General features: G+C 36.4%; 2 protein-coding genes across 3 annotated transcripts in view; both read right to left on the bottom strand.

The window, feature by feature from the left end:
* Positions 1–19,107, bottom strand: part of efna2a (ephrin-A2a) — a 122,923-nt gene that overhangs the window by 46,652 nt on the left and 57,164 nt on the right. The window lies entirely within an intron of this gene.
* Positions 12,168–13,673, bottom strand: LOC114456218 (adventurous-gliding motility protein Z-like). The gene has a single exon (XM_028437848.1). The coding sequence runs from the start codon at positions 13,501–13,503 to the stop codon at positions 12,457–12,459; it is 1,047 nt and encodes a 348-aa protein (XP_028293649.1). The 5' UTR covers positions 13,504–13,673; the 3' UTR covers positions 12,168–12,456.

The following is a 19,107-nucleotide window of genomic DNA, read 5'->3' as shown; positions in this document are numbered from 1 at the left end:
TCTACAGGTAGATGTGAAACTAAATAAAACAAACCCTGGAACAGTCATGTGACTAATTAATCAATAGTTATTGTTGAGAATTATTATTATTATTCTGATACAGTGGAAACAGAAACTATAAAAATAATTATATTATGAACCTGTTTATATTGTAGGGAACATATTATAGACATAAATGTAATTAGAGTCTAAAGACACAAAAACACCACTTTATAAATAAAATAGACTAATATTAAACCTCTTTACAGTTATTTGACTCATTCTGTGATAGTGTAACTCTGTGGTGATGACGCGCTGGTGACATAAACCAAGATGGCGGCGGCCTGGACTACAGCTGATATTATGTAATAAAGCTTTAAAAGACATGAATATAATGAAAAGAGTGAATGTACAGAGACATAAATATGTAGACTTTAACACACACACACAGACTTATTAAACACACACACACAGACTTATTAAACACACACTGACTTATTAAACACACACACACTAACTTATTAAACACACACACACAGACTTATTAAACACACACACACAGACTTATTAAACACACACAGACTTATTAAACACACACACACTGACTTATTAAACACACACACACTAACTTATTAAACACACACACACAGACTTATTAAACACACACACACAGACTTATTAAACACACACAGACTTATTAAACACACACACACTGACTTATTAAACACACACACACTAACTTATTAAACACACACAGACTTATTAAACACACACACACAGACTTATTAAACACACACACACAGACTTATTAAACACACACAGACTTATTAAACACACACTGACTTATTAAACACACACTGACTTATTAAACACACACACACTAACTTATTAAACACACACAGACTTATTAAACACACACAGACTTATTAAACACACACAGACCTCAGTAAACACGCTAAACGGAACAGGCTTCACCGCTCGGCTGGCACTAGGACCCAGAAGCAGAGTACCAGGGAGATAATATTTATTACTGGTGATTGTTTTCTGGAGTTTTACTGGGATTTTTACTGGTGATTAGTTCATTTCTCCCTTGCGCTCCGCGGTCCAACCTGACACCATAGCCACACACGTATGAGTGTCACACACGTCACTCAGTCACATTAAGGAAGGTTGTGGTCATTATAACAGGGTGGATTAAATAATGAATAAAGGATTGTTTTATCCTGTTCTTCTCTGTGTTATTATCACATTATAAAAAAGTTTAAAAATATCAGGAATTAGTGCTGGTCTCTAACGGTCTTGACGGAAAATCCAGAGTCTGAGACAAGACCAAGACCTTTAAAATTTGGTCTCGAGACCAAGACTGGTCTGGACCACCACAACACTACCCCAGGGGTTTTAACTCTGAGGTTTGGTAGCAGACAATGAAGCAGAGAAGAAGAGCTCTCCTCAGGGACTTTTACTCTACCTTAAACAGTGAGCTGACATGTTCTGAAGTTAACGAGTAACAGTAAACTTTAGGGTGGGAGTCCTTCTATCCTCAGGGTTCGTGCATATTCAATAGTGTGTGATTTACTCGCTAACTTCAGCCAACAGAGCGTGTCAGCGCACTGTTTTTTGTTTGTCTTTTATTGTATAATTGTGACCATCACTAGATCTCCCTAAGGATGGGTAAGAAAGGAAAAAAAAAACAGTGCACTGTTTAAGGCAGAGTAAAGGCCCCTTCGGAGAGCTTTTCTTCTGTGCTTCATTGTCTACTACCAAACAGCAGAACTGTTGCCCCCTGCGCTCACAGATGTTGTTCAATCCTCTTTTGGTAAACAACAGAGGTTTACATTGGCATCTTTAACTTCTCCTGATTTTTTAGAGCAACAAAAAGCAGCAGGTTTTAATTTGGATTGAAAAATCTACTAAATAATCTATAAATCAGGCTGAATGTTTCACTTTAATATAAAACAATGAGATGTTTACAGGCAGTGGGGCCGTGTGACATCATCAATCACGTGATTTCAGGATGGAGGAACACAGGCTCTAAAACTGTAAAGTAGTCTCATTTTTATAAGTTAATGAAACAAATATAGTGCATAATAATGTGTTTTATTCTAATAAATACATTTCAAAGATTTTAGGCCACATTTGTAAACGTGATACTGGGGGAAGCAGCAGCTTACCGGTGCTTCCTACTTCTGCATAAACATTTAAAGTAGTTTAACCTATAAACGGTGAGGATATCTCTTTTTAAATAAGCAGAGTATGATATTCTGTGCAGATATGGCCTGTGATGAATCAAAGACATTAATAGATAATGTGCACCTCAATAAATCCTGTGTGAAAGCCATCGACATTATTTTCCACTTTCCCTGACACACACACACACACACACACACACACACACACATACACACACACACACACACACACACACACACACACACACACACACACACACACACACACACACACACACACACACACACACACACACACACACACACACACACACACACACACACACACACAGAGTTGATTTTCTGCTGATAATGAGCGATCTGAGTGAGTCCATAATGCTGCAGTCTATAAATACCTGACCAAAAAGCTCCCGCTGTCATGTTACATTGATCTTAGCACGATGGGCTGAGGCTTTTTTGATTCCATTAGTAGCTCCGTTACACAGCTCAGGTGTAGAAGGACTCAGACATTAGGAAGGAAGGAAGGAAGGAAAGACTAACAATTAAAGAGCTTTAGTGCTCTTACCATTTCACTCACATTCAGTGATTTATTTTAACCATAAAAGTGACCAAATGCAGTTTTATAGTTTACAACGAGCAGCAAAATGAAAAGCTTTTATGTTTAGAAATACGATGCTCATGCTTTTATCACCGAGGACTCGTCTGCTCCCATCACTTGTCGAGCTTTTTACTGCAGACTTTACCGTGGATCGATCATAGGAACAACTTCCATGTGATGGAGGAGGCAGCGGTTACAGTGTGGGTGGATCAATACAAACGGCAGCAACTTTCTAAAATGATCTTATCAGAGGTTATGGTTTCTTTTTGTGTGTTTCTTCATCTTCTAATGCAGGCTTTTATTTTCAGGAAGGAGGAGGATGATCCACTGGTCAACCCTTAATGGGAAAATGACCAAATAAGAAGATCAAAGTTATTGATTTATTGGCTAAATAGGGTTAATAGTCAACTTCTCCTGATAATAATCTATATTTATAAACTTCAGATGACTTATAGAAACCAGCAGGGTGACGCTGAAATCACACATTATTAGTAGGGCCGGGAATCGATTAAAAAACGTAACTAATTAATCGCAAATCTGAAAAAAATTAATCGCGATTAATCAAATTTAATCAGACAAAAAATGCCAGCAATTAATCGCAGTTTATTGCTTTGTGAGCTTCTAATAAACTTATAAAAATGTAGAAAAAAATGTTTATTTTAACCAATTATTTGCATAGAAAATGCATAACTTTGAGGTGTAACAAAAAATAAGTTACTATGTAATTTAAAGCTAAGTGCTCAGTGCTCCATTGCTAGGATGTAGCAGCATTAGCTACAGGAAACAGAAGTGTGTCTTCTTCACAACAGTGCATTGGGTATCTATCGCACGCTATGTCATCTGCTCTGAAGGAGCGGTGGTCAAATGAATCGATACGTCAATTTATTTGAACGTGTTAATATGAAAAAATGTATGCAAATCGTTAACACGCTAATTTTCCCGGCCCTAGTTTTTAGTAAGAATTTTTAGCTACACAGCTGGACATTCCATAGAAAATGCACGATTTGATCCCAAAACATGTAAGTAAGAGTTTAATCTGTGCCATAGAGATATTTCCATTTAATTCTGCACAAAATTCCACACAGCTGTGATTACGTAATCGCTTGGCGATTTCATTGAAATATGGGTAAAAGAGGTTAAAAGTGACAATAATAGGTCATTATATGTGACATTAGGTGTAAAAGTGGTAGAAAGGGTTTATAAGTGCTGAACATGTCTGGAAAGTGGAAAAAATGTGTAGAAAAGTCATTAAAATGTGATGTAAAAGTGTCAGAAATGTGAGAAATGTAGCAAAAATACATTAAAAGGAGCAAAAATATGACAAGAAAAAGTGATGAAAATAAGTTAAAATATGTTAAATTTGGTGTTGTTGCAGAGTTGCATTTTTCAAAAAAATCTTCCTAGCATCTTGACCCCAAGGTTTAAAACCCCTGCTCTAAGGGACAGCACATGTGAGTGAGTTATGTAGTGTGGCTATTGCCCTGGCTTAAGTGCCAGATTTTAAATGAGCAAAATTTAGACTAGACACTCAATCACCTGTTTTTTGGGAAGAATTAGCAGAAAAATATGAGATATTGCATGTGAGGTATTTCCATCTTATATCCGGGCCTGATTTTTAATTAATAAAAATATTCCATTCCATTTTTGAACGTGAATTATAAATATTCTGCGTTTTCTGTCTGTTTTTTTTCGATACCAGTAGATCGTATCCCAACATTTAACCTATACTATATGTAAGACTTTAATCGTTAAAAGCTAGAATATGACTATGGTTGAGTTGTTGATTAAATCTGAAATCATATTTGAAAACTTTCTATAACACACGCATAAATTGCACCAATAATCAACCTCTGAGCTTTACATGCTCCTCACAGGTGCAACTTTCTCAAAATATTGAGGAAAGAACAAGTCGTGAAACCTGCTGCAGTTAAAAGCGTCTGAATTCAGAACAAAACTCCTTCAAATCAATGAAGGTGAAGCTGCTGTTGCAGGGCAGAGTTTATTCTACTGTCGACTAATTTCCCCCGACAGGACAAATACAATCTTTGAGTGGGTTGCAAGTCACGGCCATAAATTCTATTGGACAATAGTTTTGTTTTTTTATAAATACTGGAAGGATTTTCTTTCTTTGTTGACCATGAATCTGAGGTTTGATTTTACACAGCAGCAGCAGCGATTGGCATGAAACGCTTTGTTCATCATAAATTCACATTTTGTTCATTTATTTCGCCCATAATTACCCAACACCACCTTTGAAAACCTAACACACACCAGGAAACGTTACATATTTCTTACAGAACTGAAACCAAAGCCAAATGTAGAACAGAATACAAACCAGCTGTATTCTGTCATCAGATATGCATCAGCACAGCTCTGCTATCTATCACTCGTATTTCTGCAAACAAGCCAAACGGACAACGTGATCGCACTCTTTGTGGGAGAAATAATCACATGTGCAGACATTTCTTTCACCGACAACAATGACAAACCATCCATTTTCACCGCTGCGTTGGCTTTTTTCAGATAATTCTTATTAGTTACGCTGGTTTTGGTATTTAAAAGTGTGAACCTCGGGGGGGTTGACCTAAAAATGTCTCTGCATCACCAATGAATGTAGGACAGAAACATGTCCCCCATTGTAATATTTGTTTTTATTATTGAGAAGGCTCTAAATGAGTGTCTTAAAAATCAGGTTTGTTTCCATATTTATCCTCAAAAAGGATCTGACAACAAAGAAAACAATTCAAATATATCTTTGCAAGATTAAAAGCTTTAATATTACGTGTGGAAGTGAAAGAAGTAATGGGTCAGTGACGTGTAAGGATTTTCACCATATCATATTCTATAAAACTAAAATATTTGCATGAATATTATGGTGTAAATAAATAAAGAGATACTTTAAGATCTTATACAGCACAATAATATAACTATGAAGCCCAGATGTGACATGGTAACTGTTGCATTTCATGTCCACAAACTAGTATTATTTTGTGGCCGCAATATTTTTTGTCTCCGTTTATCACTAAAATATGGCAGAAAAATAATTTTAATAGATTTAGAGTCATTTTAATTTGTTTTCAAATGGCCAGACAGTCACAAAGTGATCACATATATACTAAGTTACTACATATTTGGTATCTTTTTATGCATTCAGACCATTTTTGACTCAAAGAAATGCAGTTATATATTTATGCATCATGTCATTGACCTTAATTCTCTCACATAAACCCTTTTTTTTCGTATACCGTGGGAACATAGATTACAGAATATGATCTACAGGTTGAGCTTTGGCACGATTTGTGTCAAATACGATGTTGGTAATTAGAACTTTTTAACTGAGCCCTAATTTGAGCTTCCAAGTCATGTTTGGAATTTCTCTCAGGATTTTTCAGCTCTGATATATCCGACTTGGCACTTCTACTTGTGTAGTTTAATCCTCACATGACTAATTCCCTAATCACACAGCTGTCCTTGGGATGATTCGCTCTCTGCCATCCATCAAGTATTACATGAGCAGCGTTATTATAGACCATCTCACTAACTCACTGATAAGTTGGTCGTGTGTTTACCGTCTCAGAGCGAGGCGATAATAATGAGTAATAATGATAGTCAGAATGTTTGTGTGAAAAAGGTTCAGTGAATGAGATTATTGTTGCTTATTAAGAGGAATGAATAGAGTTTAATGAAGCTGTCTGTCAATGGGAACCATTGTGTGACTTTCTCTGTTTCCACTGTCTACGTGTTTGAGACCAACACAATTATCTGTAGCTGTAGGTTTGTTTACTTCTGTCATCTGCACTGAGAAACCTGAGCTGTTATTACTATTTACACAGCTCTAGAACATCTGTCTATTATTATTATTATTATTTACACAGCTCTAGAACATCTGTCTATTATTATTATTATTATTTACACAGCTCTAGAACATCTGTCTATTATTATTATTATTATTTACACAGCTCTAGAACATCTGTCTATTATTATTAATATTTACACAGCTCTAGAACATCTGTCTATTATTATTAATATTTACACAGCTCTAGAACATCTGTCTATTATTATTATTTACACAGCTCTATACACACACACACACACACGCACACACACACACACACACACATGTGTGTAGTGTGCGTGTGTGTAGTGTGTGTGAATGTGTGTAGTGTGTGTGTGGTGTGTGTGTAGTTTGTGTGGTGTGTGTGTAGTGTGTGTAGTGTGTGTGTGTGTGTGCGTGTGTGTAGTTTGTGTGGTGTGTGTGTGTGTAGTGTGTGTGGTGTGTGTGTGTGTGTGCGTGTGTAGTGTGTGTGTGTGTAGTTTGTGTGGTGTGTGTGTGTGTAGTGTGTGTGTGTGTGTGTGCGTGTGTGCGTGTGTGTGTGTGTGTAGTTCGTCACTCAACAGGAGCTAACAGCTGTCGTGCTGCGTACCCTGAGTCATCGCTGAATGATCATTGGATCACACCATCTCTCTTAAATTTATAATAACAATGTTTACATTTATGTGACAAACACGTGTCTTGGTGAGTTAATCATTCATTTACTTTAAATTAATGAGTATAAAATGTTAAACACTTAAGCCAACGATGGTTTGATGTATCCAGGTGTGAGTACAGATGTATCTACTACAGTAGAAATATTGTTACTTCATTGAAATTCTACTCAAGTACAAGTAAAAATTAGCTTAATTAAATAATATTCAAAGTAAAAGTCACTAGTTACTTTCACCCTCACATTATAATCATCATTATTATTATTGGTAATAAATGTTTTTGCCACGGTTTCCTTACACACAGTAAACAACTCATGTAGAAATTTAAAAAGGAAGAAAGAAACCAAATCTACCACAATTGGATCTTAATTTACTGTATTTTTCACAAAGGTTTGTCAAAATGTACAATTATTTAAAAAAATAAAATTATAAAATTATCAGGCTGAAATAACTGATAAATAATAATATATAAATAAATAAATAATACATGAATAATTACAAAATGAATACAAAATAAATAAAATAATATAAAATAATGTATATAATAACTAATAAATGCTCTGAGAAAAAAAACCTCCATTTAATATTATTTTGGTGCAGTGCATTACGGTAATCTGATTGGTCGACTATGATGTGATGCATTTAATTGTTGTGGTCATTTTAGTTTTTGTAGTTTCACAATGTCCGTTAATCATTTTAAAATAAAACAATAATAATTTATTTAGTAATGGTTGAGTGTAGAAATGTAATGAATTATTTGACTTCTTTTAAAACGTACTTAAGTACAAGTCAAATATGTCAAGTATCCATTAAAGCAACTCAATTACAGTAAAATGAGTACTTGTAATCTGTTACTTTCCCCTCTGGTGTGTGTGTGTGTGTGTGTGTGTGTGTGTGTGTGTGTGTGTGTGTGTGTGTGTGTGTGTCCTTTAATCTCTGCATTGGGGCAATGGTGGGAATCTGCCCACCATGCTAAATCGATGCACTCCTGCCTGCTTTAGTATGCTTCTCTCTCTCTCTCTCTGTGTGTGTGTGTGTGTGTGTGTGTGTGTGTGTGTGTGTGTGTGTGTGTGTGTGTGTGTGTGTGTGTGTGTGTGTGTGTGTGTGTGTGTGTGTAAGGTTACATAAGATGAAGAGGGGACACACTTAAGTGGTTTTCACCTTCGGTTCATCTCCCTCTACACTCACTGAGCAGATAAACTTTATTAATCAATAAAATAAAACTATGTGTGACCTGTATTTACAGACTTCATATATCTATTTGATGAGTTCAGACTAATGCTGTGCAATATAACTATATATACAGTATATCTATATATATAACTATATATATATAACTATATATATATATATATCGCACTAATGTTATATATTTATTATTATAATAACGTCTAGTAGTAGCGTACGATATAACCCTCTATGGTTTATGGATAATTTAATGTGTGGGGTGTTGGTCCCTCTGTAGCTAAAATATGATGAAGCTAACAAGGCTAATCTACTCACAGCAACGCTGCTACTTTTCAGTAGCATGTTTACGACATGAGCGTTAAGTGTTTAGTTTAGCGCGACAAAGAAGCACTAAATATATACTGTGGCATGTGGAGGTGAAACGCTGCGTTTTCAAACCGAATGTGTCCCCCAGAGCGACCAGAATCATCAATTAGTCTGGTTACAAACTGTGTCACAACACCCAATAAGACTCTTCCAAGCTGTTAGTATTAACATTTGAAGGACTTTCAAAGAATATTTATAATATAACCAAACCTCTACTATCATATATTATCATTGATGGAGTAAAATTCACTACAGGTACGGTTTAAAACCACAGTAGCCATTATAGTTGGTTTTGCGCCCCCTGGTGGAATTTTCACATGAAAATTTCCAAATCAAAACACGTGACAACAGTATACAGTATGTAGCATAAGTCACAAATATTCTTTCAGTGAGAAGATTCTTGAAGGAGAAGTACCATTTATTTTGGGATTTCTTTTAAACTTAATCTAATTAATTTTTTTTATTATTGTTTACTTATTTTGAACAAACAAAAAAAGGATGAAAACAAAAACAAACAAATCTCAACAGAAATCTCTATGAAATAAAAAAAAAAAGTCAATATCAATATAATACATTTGATTTGTTGGACAATAAGCCTATACTTGTCCAGTCCTACGCCCAAAATCCAATGAAATAAACTAAATTGACAACACAAATAAATAAATAAACAGTCCAATGGAGCTAAAACAGAACAAAAACAAACTACTAATGCCAGGCACCATCAACATCTGTGACATTTACATTCTCCTTCATTGCTGTACTTTTCAAAGATAGTTTTTGTATATTTTTTTAACTGTTATATAATTGTTTCATTAGGATCATTCAACAAAACCAAATACAGTTTTTAAATTAGTCTGAGCACTGTTTAGTTTCCCTCTAAAGTTAGAATATAATTCCCCATGTCTGTCTGCTTTATATATTAGTATACATTAGTTTATTTCTATATGTAATGAATAGCAATTTTCCATTAATTTCATGTAAATTTAAGGACTAAATACTATATTGGGAGGTCAATCATTATCAGGATATAAATGTATTTATATGATGATATAACATGTTCTCATCAGCAGCGGTTCAGATGATTCTAATGATTAAAGTGAAATAAAAAAAAACACTCTTCCTCCTCCTGTCATTCCATCTTTAACCTCCTTTCTTTCCTGTCCTGCTTCACTCTGCTTAAATCTACCCCCCCTCCCCCCTCCCCCCGTATCTCCTCAGCCATCCAAATCTAAATCTAAATCCTTTCCTTTTCACGCTCAGATTTTCTTCGACGACGACGACTCTTCGTTTTCTTTCATCTCACATTCCTTCTCTGGTTCTCTCCTCTGCATCCATCCTCATCCCTCATTCTGAGTGACCGCTGGTCCCCGAGGCTGCAAGCACATCAGACTGGCAAAACTCTATCTTCCATCACCCCCCCCCATCCCCCACTACACTCTCCATTTCTTTCACTCACTCTTTCACTGCTGGCAGCATGACAGTGCTTTCCCAGGGCAAAGCCTTATGTAAACAGCCCCATAGCACCGAGCTGTGTGTGTGTGTGTGTGTGTTATTAACAGTGGAGGTCAAATACACTATATGAAATAGTTATCCATCACTTCTTTAAGACATACTATAATTATACATCCTCATACTAAATGTCCTTATATTCAACAATCATCTCAATAACTAATTGTCATAAAAAGTTTCTATTTCTTTTTTTAATATTGCCAACATTCCCAATTTTAAGTTGTGTGTGTGTGTGTTAATAACCGCAGAGGGCAAATACACTATAATATAAAAAACAATGTGAAATATTATTTATTGTATGTTTTTTCGAGTCGTGTATTTTTGCATCTGTTGTCTTTTTGTGTAATTAGAGTTTTTTGTTGCCATTGTAGTGATTCTGGAGTCATTTTGTGTATTTTTGTATCTTTTTTAATGTAGTTTTGTGCATTTCTGTTGCTGTTTTGTGTATAAATATTTTTGTGAATTTTGAGTCATATATCACATTTTTTGTTGTTTGGTGTATTTTTCTGTAATGTTTGTTTTTTGGAGCTATTTTGTATATTTTTGTGCATTTCTGTTGTTGTTTTGTGTACTTTTGGTATAAATGTTTAGTTTTTAGTTTTATTTTACTCATTTAGTATATTTTTATTATAAAAATAAATAAATAAATAATGTGTGTGTGTGTGTGTACCTCCATCTCCTCCGTGCGTTATCTCTCTCATGTGTGCACGTCATGCACATAATCCATCACAGGTTGTTGAGAGATAAAAAAAAAAAAAAACCCGGAAGTACCACGAAAAATAAAAGTTTCTCTAAACAGCTCTGTGTGCGAGTTCAGCATTTTCATCCCGGTGTAGTGCACGCACGCACGCACATCAGCCGTGTGTGTGTGTTTACATTGTAGCTGCTAGCATCTTAACACATAGAAGAATATAAGAAGAAACACTCACCCTTGCACAGAACAAACAATAATCATAGTAGAGTCATCTGCTCACAATAACGTTACATTCCTCTGTCTGAAGAACCAGAATGTTTGTGATATAATCAGCTAATGACCGTCAGCACAACCGCCGCCCACAGTCATGGAGACGAAGGAGGAAGTGATGTCCTTAACCCACAATTTAAAGGAAGTTTGGAATCACGGGAATAATATCAAATAACCTTGAAATATTAACTTAAATAACTTTTAGCGGTACAAAAACATTTTTAATATTGACCTTTTTTTTCCTTTTTTAACCCACACACACTGCGACACGGTGACGTCATGAACCCGGAACCTGAAGTAGCGCTCATTACCGAGAGGGCCGTAATCTTAAAATTAATGTTTTGAACGTTTTGCAACACCAAATTTCTCCAAAATAACAGGTGCACACACTCGGGGTATTTGGAACCCGTTAACTAAGTTTCAGGTCAAACTCATACCACGTCGGGGAAATATTCACTCCACACACACACACACACACACACACATCCACACCCACACCCACACACACAGACCTCCCATTCTTTTATAGGTAGATGTACGCTATGTGTCTCAAGCTGGTTTTATATGTTTGACATCCCTGATTTAAAGCATAATAATGAACAGTGGGGCAAAAAAAAGTTTTTGGCAGCCACTGATTGTGCAGGTTGTCCCACTTTAAAAGATGAGAAAGGTCTGTAATTTTCATCATAGCTACACTTCAACTGAGAGAGACAGAATGTGGAGAGAAAAATCCAGGAAATACAAATGCATGATTTTCAAAGAATTTATTTGTAAAATGGTGCAAAACATTTCATCTTCACTGCTCTCACTGATGGAAGGAGGCTTTTCGCCAACATCTCACGATACATGGTCCCATTCATCCTTTCCTTAATACAGAGCAGTCCTCCTGTCCTCTTTGTAGAAAAGCAGCCCCAAAGCATAATGTTTCCACCCCCATGCGTCACAGTGGGTATAGAATAAACGTGCGGACATTTCACATGGACTTATTACACACACGAACGTTGGCAAACAGAGCAGGATTCATTGGAGTAAATTCTGCCCCGTACTGCATGCACAGGCTGTAATATCACCAAGTTTATCATTGTACCTGATGTTGGAGCTACCATCTTTACCAGGGAGCAAATATTTATTCCTTGTTATTGTTTTCCAGAGTTTTACTGGGCTTTATTTAGTTTAGTTTATTTAGATTCGTTCTGCTTCACGAACCTGTGATGGAACCGTTTCAAGAATGATTTCACTCTAGAAGCCTTCTCCTGCTCCTCCAGTTGCATGCTCCGTAATAAGTTCCGTGTTTGATTGAGGTAGCCCTGTGTTTCAGCGAGTTCGTACTTATTTTGAGTGAGGAGGTCCTCTGTTTGAGTTAATTTGCCCTTTGTTTCAGTGAGGGTGTCCTCTGTTTGAGTGAGGTCGTCCTCCATTTCAGTGAGGAGGTCCTGTGTTTGAGTGAGGAGGTCCTCTGTTCGACTGCATTTGTCCTGTGTTTGAGTGAGGGTGGCCTTCAGGTCAGCTATTTTAGCATCTTTGGCCTGAAGTTCTCTCTCAGCGTTGTCCAGCTTGGTCTGTAGTTGCACCAAGCTTTGTTGGGACTGGCTCTCATTATTAGAGTGACTTTCCTTCAACACTTTGTTCTCCTCCACCTGTTGGTTGCCCTGGTCTTTCTGGATTTTTAATTCACTCTCCATCTTCTCGAGAGAGGCCTTAATTTCTGAAATTAGAAGATCCTTCCGTTCTAAATCATCATTTTTTTCTTGGATGATCACATGAGCTGTCTGCTTCTCAGCCTGTGTTTTAGTGAGGGTGGCCTTCAGGTCAGCCATTTTAGCATCTTTGGCCTGAAGTTCTCTCTCAGCGTTATCCAGCTTGGTCTGTAGTTGCACCAAGCTTTGTTGGGACTGGCTCACATAATTGGAGTGAGTTTCCTCTAATATTTTATTCTTCTCCACCAGTTGATTGCACTGGTCTTTCTGGATTTTTAAATCACTCTCCATCTTCTCGAGAGTGGCCTTCATTTCTGAAATTAGATCCTTCCGTTCTAAATCATCATGTTTTTGATGGATGATCTTTGCATGAGTTTTCTTCTTCTGAGCCTGGAGGCTGCTACTTTGTACTCTCTGGGAGGTTGAGGCCTTCACAGCCACTTGAGGAGCAGCAGACCGTTTTTGACCTGCTGGTTTCTCTGTGATACGCTTCTGAGGAGGCTTCTGGTATGGTGATTTTCTCTCCATTTTCAATGATGTACTTGGCGCAAAAAAACCTCAAGCAGTAAAATTCTCTGTGTGCAGTGGAAAGAATCCAATGTGACTATCAAAGTAAAAAGAACTCCTGTGTCTTAAAGTGTGACTATGACATCAATGCCTTTTATCTTTTTTGGTTGTCGCGTTTTAGAACCAGTGCCATATTCTTCGGCTGATGACATCATCGGGAGCTGGTGACACATCAAAGGAGCCAGCAGCACATTGAGTATACTAGTGCAGTGCTCGTAGGAAGTATGTATTGCTATAGAAAAGTGGGAGGTTAAAGGTGCAGTCCGCAACTTTCAGATCCCTCTCTCCCTGCTGCTTTCTTGCCCTGCCTCCAAACTTTCCAAAGTCCCTCCCTCAGAGGAGCTAACAAGCTAACGTTAGTCCGACAGCAACATCACAGTAATACTAGTACAGTGCCCGTCGGAAGTATGCATTCATGTGGGAGCTTCAGTAGAGTTAATTATGGCCAAATGAGTACATGTTTGAAGATTGGATGTACAAAGAGGTGTACATACTCTGTACTCGAGTGTTATAAAGGGTTTATTTGCGGGTGCAAAATAAAACATTGTGTGCGATTTCCGTGGTTTAATTCTATGGGACATGAACATGATAAATGTGTTTGTTGTTTTTTTTTTTTTTTAACTCACTTTTATATTTTTTTGTTTGGCATATTTTTCTGTAATGTATATTTTTTGGAGTCATTATGTGTATTTGTGTATCTTTCTGTTGTGTTTTTGTATAATTATAGCTTTTTGTTGCCATTGTAGTGTGATTTTTTTGTATAAATATTTAATTTTGTGTATTTTTATGCATTTTTGTTGTAATTGTGTGTACTTTTCGTATAAATATTGTTTAGTTTTTTGTTTTATTTTACACATTTAGCATATTTTTATTATAAATACCGTGTGTGTGTGTGTGTGTGTGTGTGTGTACATCCATCTCCTTCGTGCACCCGCATTGTATTTTTCTGTAATGTATATTTTTGGAGTCATGTGTATTTTTTATTCTTTCAATTGTCTTTCTGTGCATTTTTTTGGGTTTTACTTTACTTATTTAGTATATTTTTATTATAAATAAATAAATACTGCGTGTTTGTGCTCCGTGAAATGTTTGAGACGCTGATAACCAAACTCCATAGACATTGTAGCGTCAATCAGAAAAACAACAAAACTGCGCAAAACAGAATGTAAAACTCCAAACTACATGAGTGAGTAAGTAAATTAAAGTATTATCTACAATTCGGCTGTTTTTTTAAAAAAAACAAAATACAAACAAAATATTCCATGCACGGCACCACAGAGAATCCACAGTTTTCCAGATGGATTATTGAACGGGTTGAGTTCAATACTGACTCTAGTGAAACAGTGCGTTAGTGAACAACAGTTATATGGTTTAAACAATGGGAAACGTGTCTGCAAAAGACTCACCAGTGGCTGATGGTTTCAAATCATCTATTCAGAGAGCTCCGTGTTTGAGAAGCTAACAATAGCATAGCACAGGAGGAAGTGGAGGAGGAGTGGTCGCACACGTGACTCTTGCTCGGTTGAGGAGCTGTGTAGTGAAATAGATATAGATGGTGCGCTAGCGCCCCCTCACACCATGAGGTCAAAAGCTGAATAGGTTTCATTTCGGGGCCGTCCAGAAGTGAAATAAAATTAAAATAAACATTTGGAAATGACCAAATTACTCCAAAATAACAGATACACACACTCGGGGTATTTGGAACCTGTCAACCAAGTTTCAGGTCGAACTGGCACCGCGTCAGGGAGATATTTGCTCCACACACACACATCCACACACACACACAGACCTCCCTTGCTTTTATAGGTAGATGTTGGATATAAACTTTTTATTTCCAGCTCAAATAACAGTGTACAGTATGTACAGCATAACAAAAGAAAGGCTGAAACCATGCACCGTGTGTGTGTGTGTGTGTGTGTGTGTGTGTGTGTGTGTGTGTGTGTGTGTGTGTGTGTGTGTGTGTAAAAACCTTTTAATAACCGTGGAGGTCAAATACACTAAATATAAAAACACATATTAAAGGTTAAAAGCTGTCTGTTTCTACCTTTAAAAAAAAGTTTCATTTCTTTTCATTTGCTGCGTGAAGATGATACAGATTCTGCCCTTTGATTGGTTAACAAAGCCGTCGTTTGATTGGCTGTGCCCCCGGGCCCCGTCCCGACCAGCGCTCTCAGACGACCTTCAGAAAAGTTTCCCAAACTTTCCTTTGATTTCCTCCCCCTCCCCCTCCTTCCTCTTCCTCCCATCGGATCCCCAACATTCTACATCCTCTCCATGATAATGAAGCAGCTCCAGTCGTACACCTGATGGAGAAACGGAGGAAAACCAAACGCCTCCTTATAGGAAGTCTGATACTTCACTGTAATTTTGACTCAATCAGCAGCAATCAGACATTCTGAGAATGTTCAGGTCACGTAGTGGCCTCCTAACAAACAACCCTAAACAAACCACTTTAGTTCTGGAGTTAGTTGGTGATAATTAGTAGCTGAATATGCTGTGGTGTGAATCACTGATGAGATCATATATATGAGGTAAGTTACTATCTAAACACTTAAACATTTCTGGACATTGAGCACTCTAAGGACTGCATTTTATTTTTATATGACACTAGTACAGTGAAGGTTGTATGTACGGGCGACCGTGGCTCAGGTGGTGGAGGGTCGTCTTCTGATTGAGAGTTTGGGGGTTTGATTCCAGTACCTGACTATGTGTCGAAGTGTCCTTGGGCAAGACACTGAACCCTAAGTTGCTCCTAGTGGTCGACTAGTGCCTTGCATGTCAGTCCTGTCCCACTGGTGTGTGAATGTGAGAGTGACTGGGTGAATGAGCTGATATGTAAAGCTTTGAGACTGTTTCAGTGGTGATAAAGCTCTATATAAATCAAGTCCATTTACCATTTACATAGAGTTGTACATACTCTGTACTCTGTAGTGTTATAAAGGGTTTATTTGTGGGTGTAAAATAAAATAGTGTGTGATTTATCTGGTTTAATTTTATGAGACATGTACATGATAAATGTGTTTGTTTATTTTACAAATTTTTATATCTTTTTTGATTGATGTATTTTTCTGTAATGTATGTTTTTGGAGTCATGTGTATTTTTGTATCTTTCTGTTGTTTTTTTGTGCATTTTTTGTATAATTATAGTTTTTTGTTGCCATTGTAGTGATTCTGGAATGACTTAGTGTATTTTTGTATCTTTTTTGGTGTAGTTTTGTGCATTGTTGTCATTTTGTGTATTTTTTGTATTTGTATTAAGTTTTGTGTATTTTGAGTCATTTTCATATTTTTGTTGTTTTCTGTAAAGTATTTTTTTGGAGTAATTTTGTGTATTTTTGGAGTCTTTTTGTATATTATTTTTATGCATTTCTGTTGTCATTTTGTGTACTGTTTGTATAAATATTTAGTTTTATTTGACTCATTTAGTATATTTTTGTTATAAATACTGTGTGTGTGTGTGTGTGTGTGTGTGTGTGTGTGTGTGTGTGTGTGTGTGTGTGTGTGTGTGTGTGTGTGTGTGTGTGTGTGTGTGTGTGTGTGTGTGTGTCAGCCATCTCCTCCGTGCGTTATCTATCACACATGCACGCGCCCTTCTTGCACATAATCCGTCGCAGGTTGTTAAGAGAGACACGGTAACTACGGTAACCAGTTAAGTCAACTATTCCTCATCATGTGTCTAAACCCCTCGACTAACAGAGAAAGTTTGTCACACCAGTGCCACCACTGGATAAGTTTGTGTCGAGCCCTGATAATAATTAATATGTTGATAGGGATATAATATTAATAGTGAAAGTAGTAATAGTAATAAAAGTAATGTTGTAGTGATATTAAAGGTAATAATTGCAATAACAAAATAATATAATAATGCACTAAAACAATATTAATAATATACAATATTAAATAATTACAAGGTAATATAATGATAATATAGCAATGCTAATAATACAATGAGAACACCAGTAACTATAATAAAAATATATATTAATAATGAAAAAGAATATAATGGTAATTATAAGAATAGCTATAACTTGAATACAATAGTAGTAAAATTATACAATAACAATAACAAAATAATATAATAAAAATCCAGTAACTATAATACAATAAAAACAATAACAACGTAAAATAAGGGAATAGAAATAATAATAATACAATGAGAATACCAGTAACTATAAGATAAAATAATGATACAAAAAAAAGAATATAAGAATAGTAATGACAATAATACGTTAGTAGTACGATTAGATAGAGATAATATAATACTGGGTGTGTGTGTGTGTGTGTGTGTGTGTGTGTGTGTGTGTGTGTGTGTGTGTGTGTGTGTGTGTGTGTGTGTGTGTGTCTCCTTCTCGTCAATGCGTTCACATAATCCGTCAGGTTGTTGAGAAATTTAAAAAGAGAGAGAGACCCGAAAGTACCATGAAAAATAAACATTTTGCAACACCAAGGTAGCAACTCTCTCAACGGCTCTGTGTGCGTTCACCATGTACATCCCGAGGTAGTGCACGCACGCACACGCGCACCAGCCGTGTGTGTGTGTTTGTTTACATTGTAGCTGCTAGCATCTTTCTTAGCACATAGAAGAATATAAGAAGAACCTTTGCGCAGAACAAACAATAATCATAGTGAACCCATCAGCTCACAAAAAGACTACATTCCTCTGTTTGAAGAATCAGAATGTTTGTGATAAGGTCATCTAACGACCGTCAGCACAGCCACCGCCCACAGTCATTGGAGACAAAGGAGAAAGTGACGTCCGTGACCCAAAATTAACGTTTTGACCGTTTTGCTCCACCAAATTACTCCAAAATAACAGATGCACACACTTGGGGTATTTGGAAGCCGTCGACTAAGTTTCAGGTTGAACTCTTACCGCGTCAGGGAGATATTTGTTCCACACACACACAGACATTTCTGTCTTTTATAGGTAGATATGAAGTCTCAATTTTAACCCATTTTTATTAAAGGCTGATTTTTTTTTTTTTTCACCCATTTCATTAAAATTTTGCATTTTGATGCATTACCGCCCCCACTGGTGGAAACTTGAAACACTATTTAAATTTCAGATTTTTACCCACCCATTTGTGGATTTTATTCAGGTGTTTACGATAAATAATTGTCAAAATTATGTCACAAGGTCACAGGTTTTATGTGTCAATTAAAGACCCGCAACGCAAACACTGTTTTTAGTTTCCACCAGTGGTGGCGCTAAAGCATAAAAATGCTGTTGGTCAACTGTCATTTAAAATGAAGATGATGAAGACCAAAACATGTCAATTCCCTTCTGTACAAACACAATAATAATGTCCAAAAAGTAGAGAGAGATTAACTCAGTGGTTCCCACACTGTGGGGCATCATGTTACATGGGGGGGCGTGAGAACATTGTGAAACATAAAACATAAAAAATAAAAGAACGTCTTTTCTTTGCACACAAATAACTATCACTATATTCTGAAATATGCATTTACATCTTTTTCATTAAATATTACACTATTTAACCTATTTTATTTAAATGTCATTGTAATGAGGACATTTTGTTGTGTTTTCTGTACTTTGGGAACCAC

This window comes from Gouania willdenowi, chromosome 22, assembly GCF_900634775.1.
Source record: "Gouania willdenowi chromosome 22, fGouWil2.1, whole genome shotgun sequence".
NCBI classification, from domain to species: domain Eukaryota; kingdom Metazoa; phylum Chordata; class Actinopteri; order Blenniiformes; family Gobiesocidae; genus Gouania; species Gouania willdenowi.
This window is presented reverse-complemented; position numbering and strand designations above follow the sequence as displayed.

Coding starts and splice junctions, on each gene's coding strand:
- LOC114456218 (XM_028437848.1), bottom strand. CDS start 13,503: ATGGAGAGAAAATCACCATACCAGAAGCCTCCTCAGAAGCGTATCACA.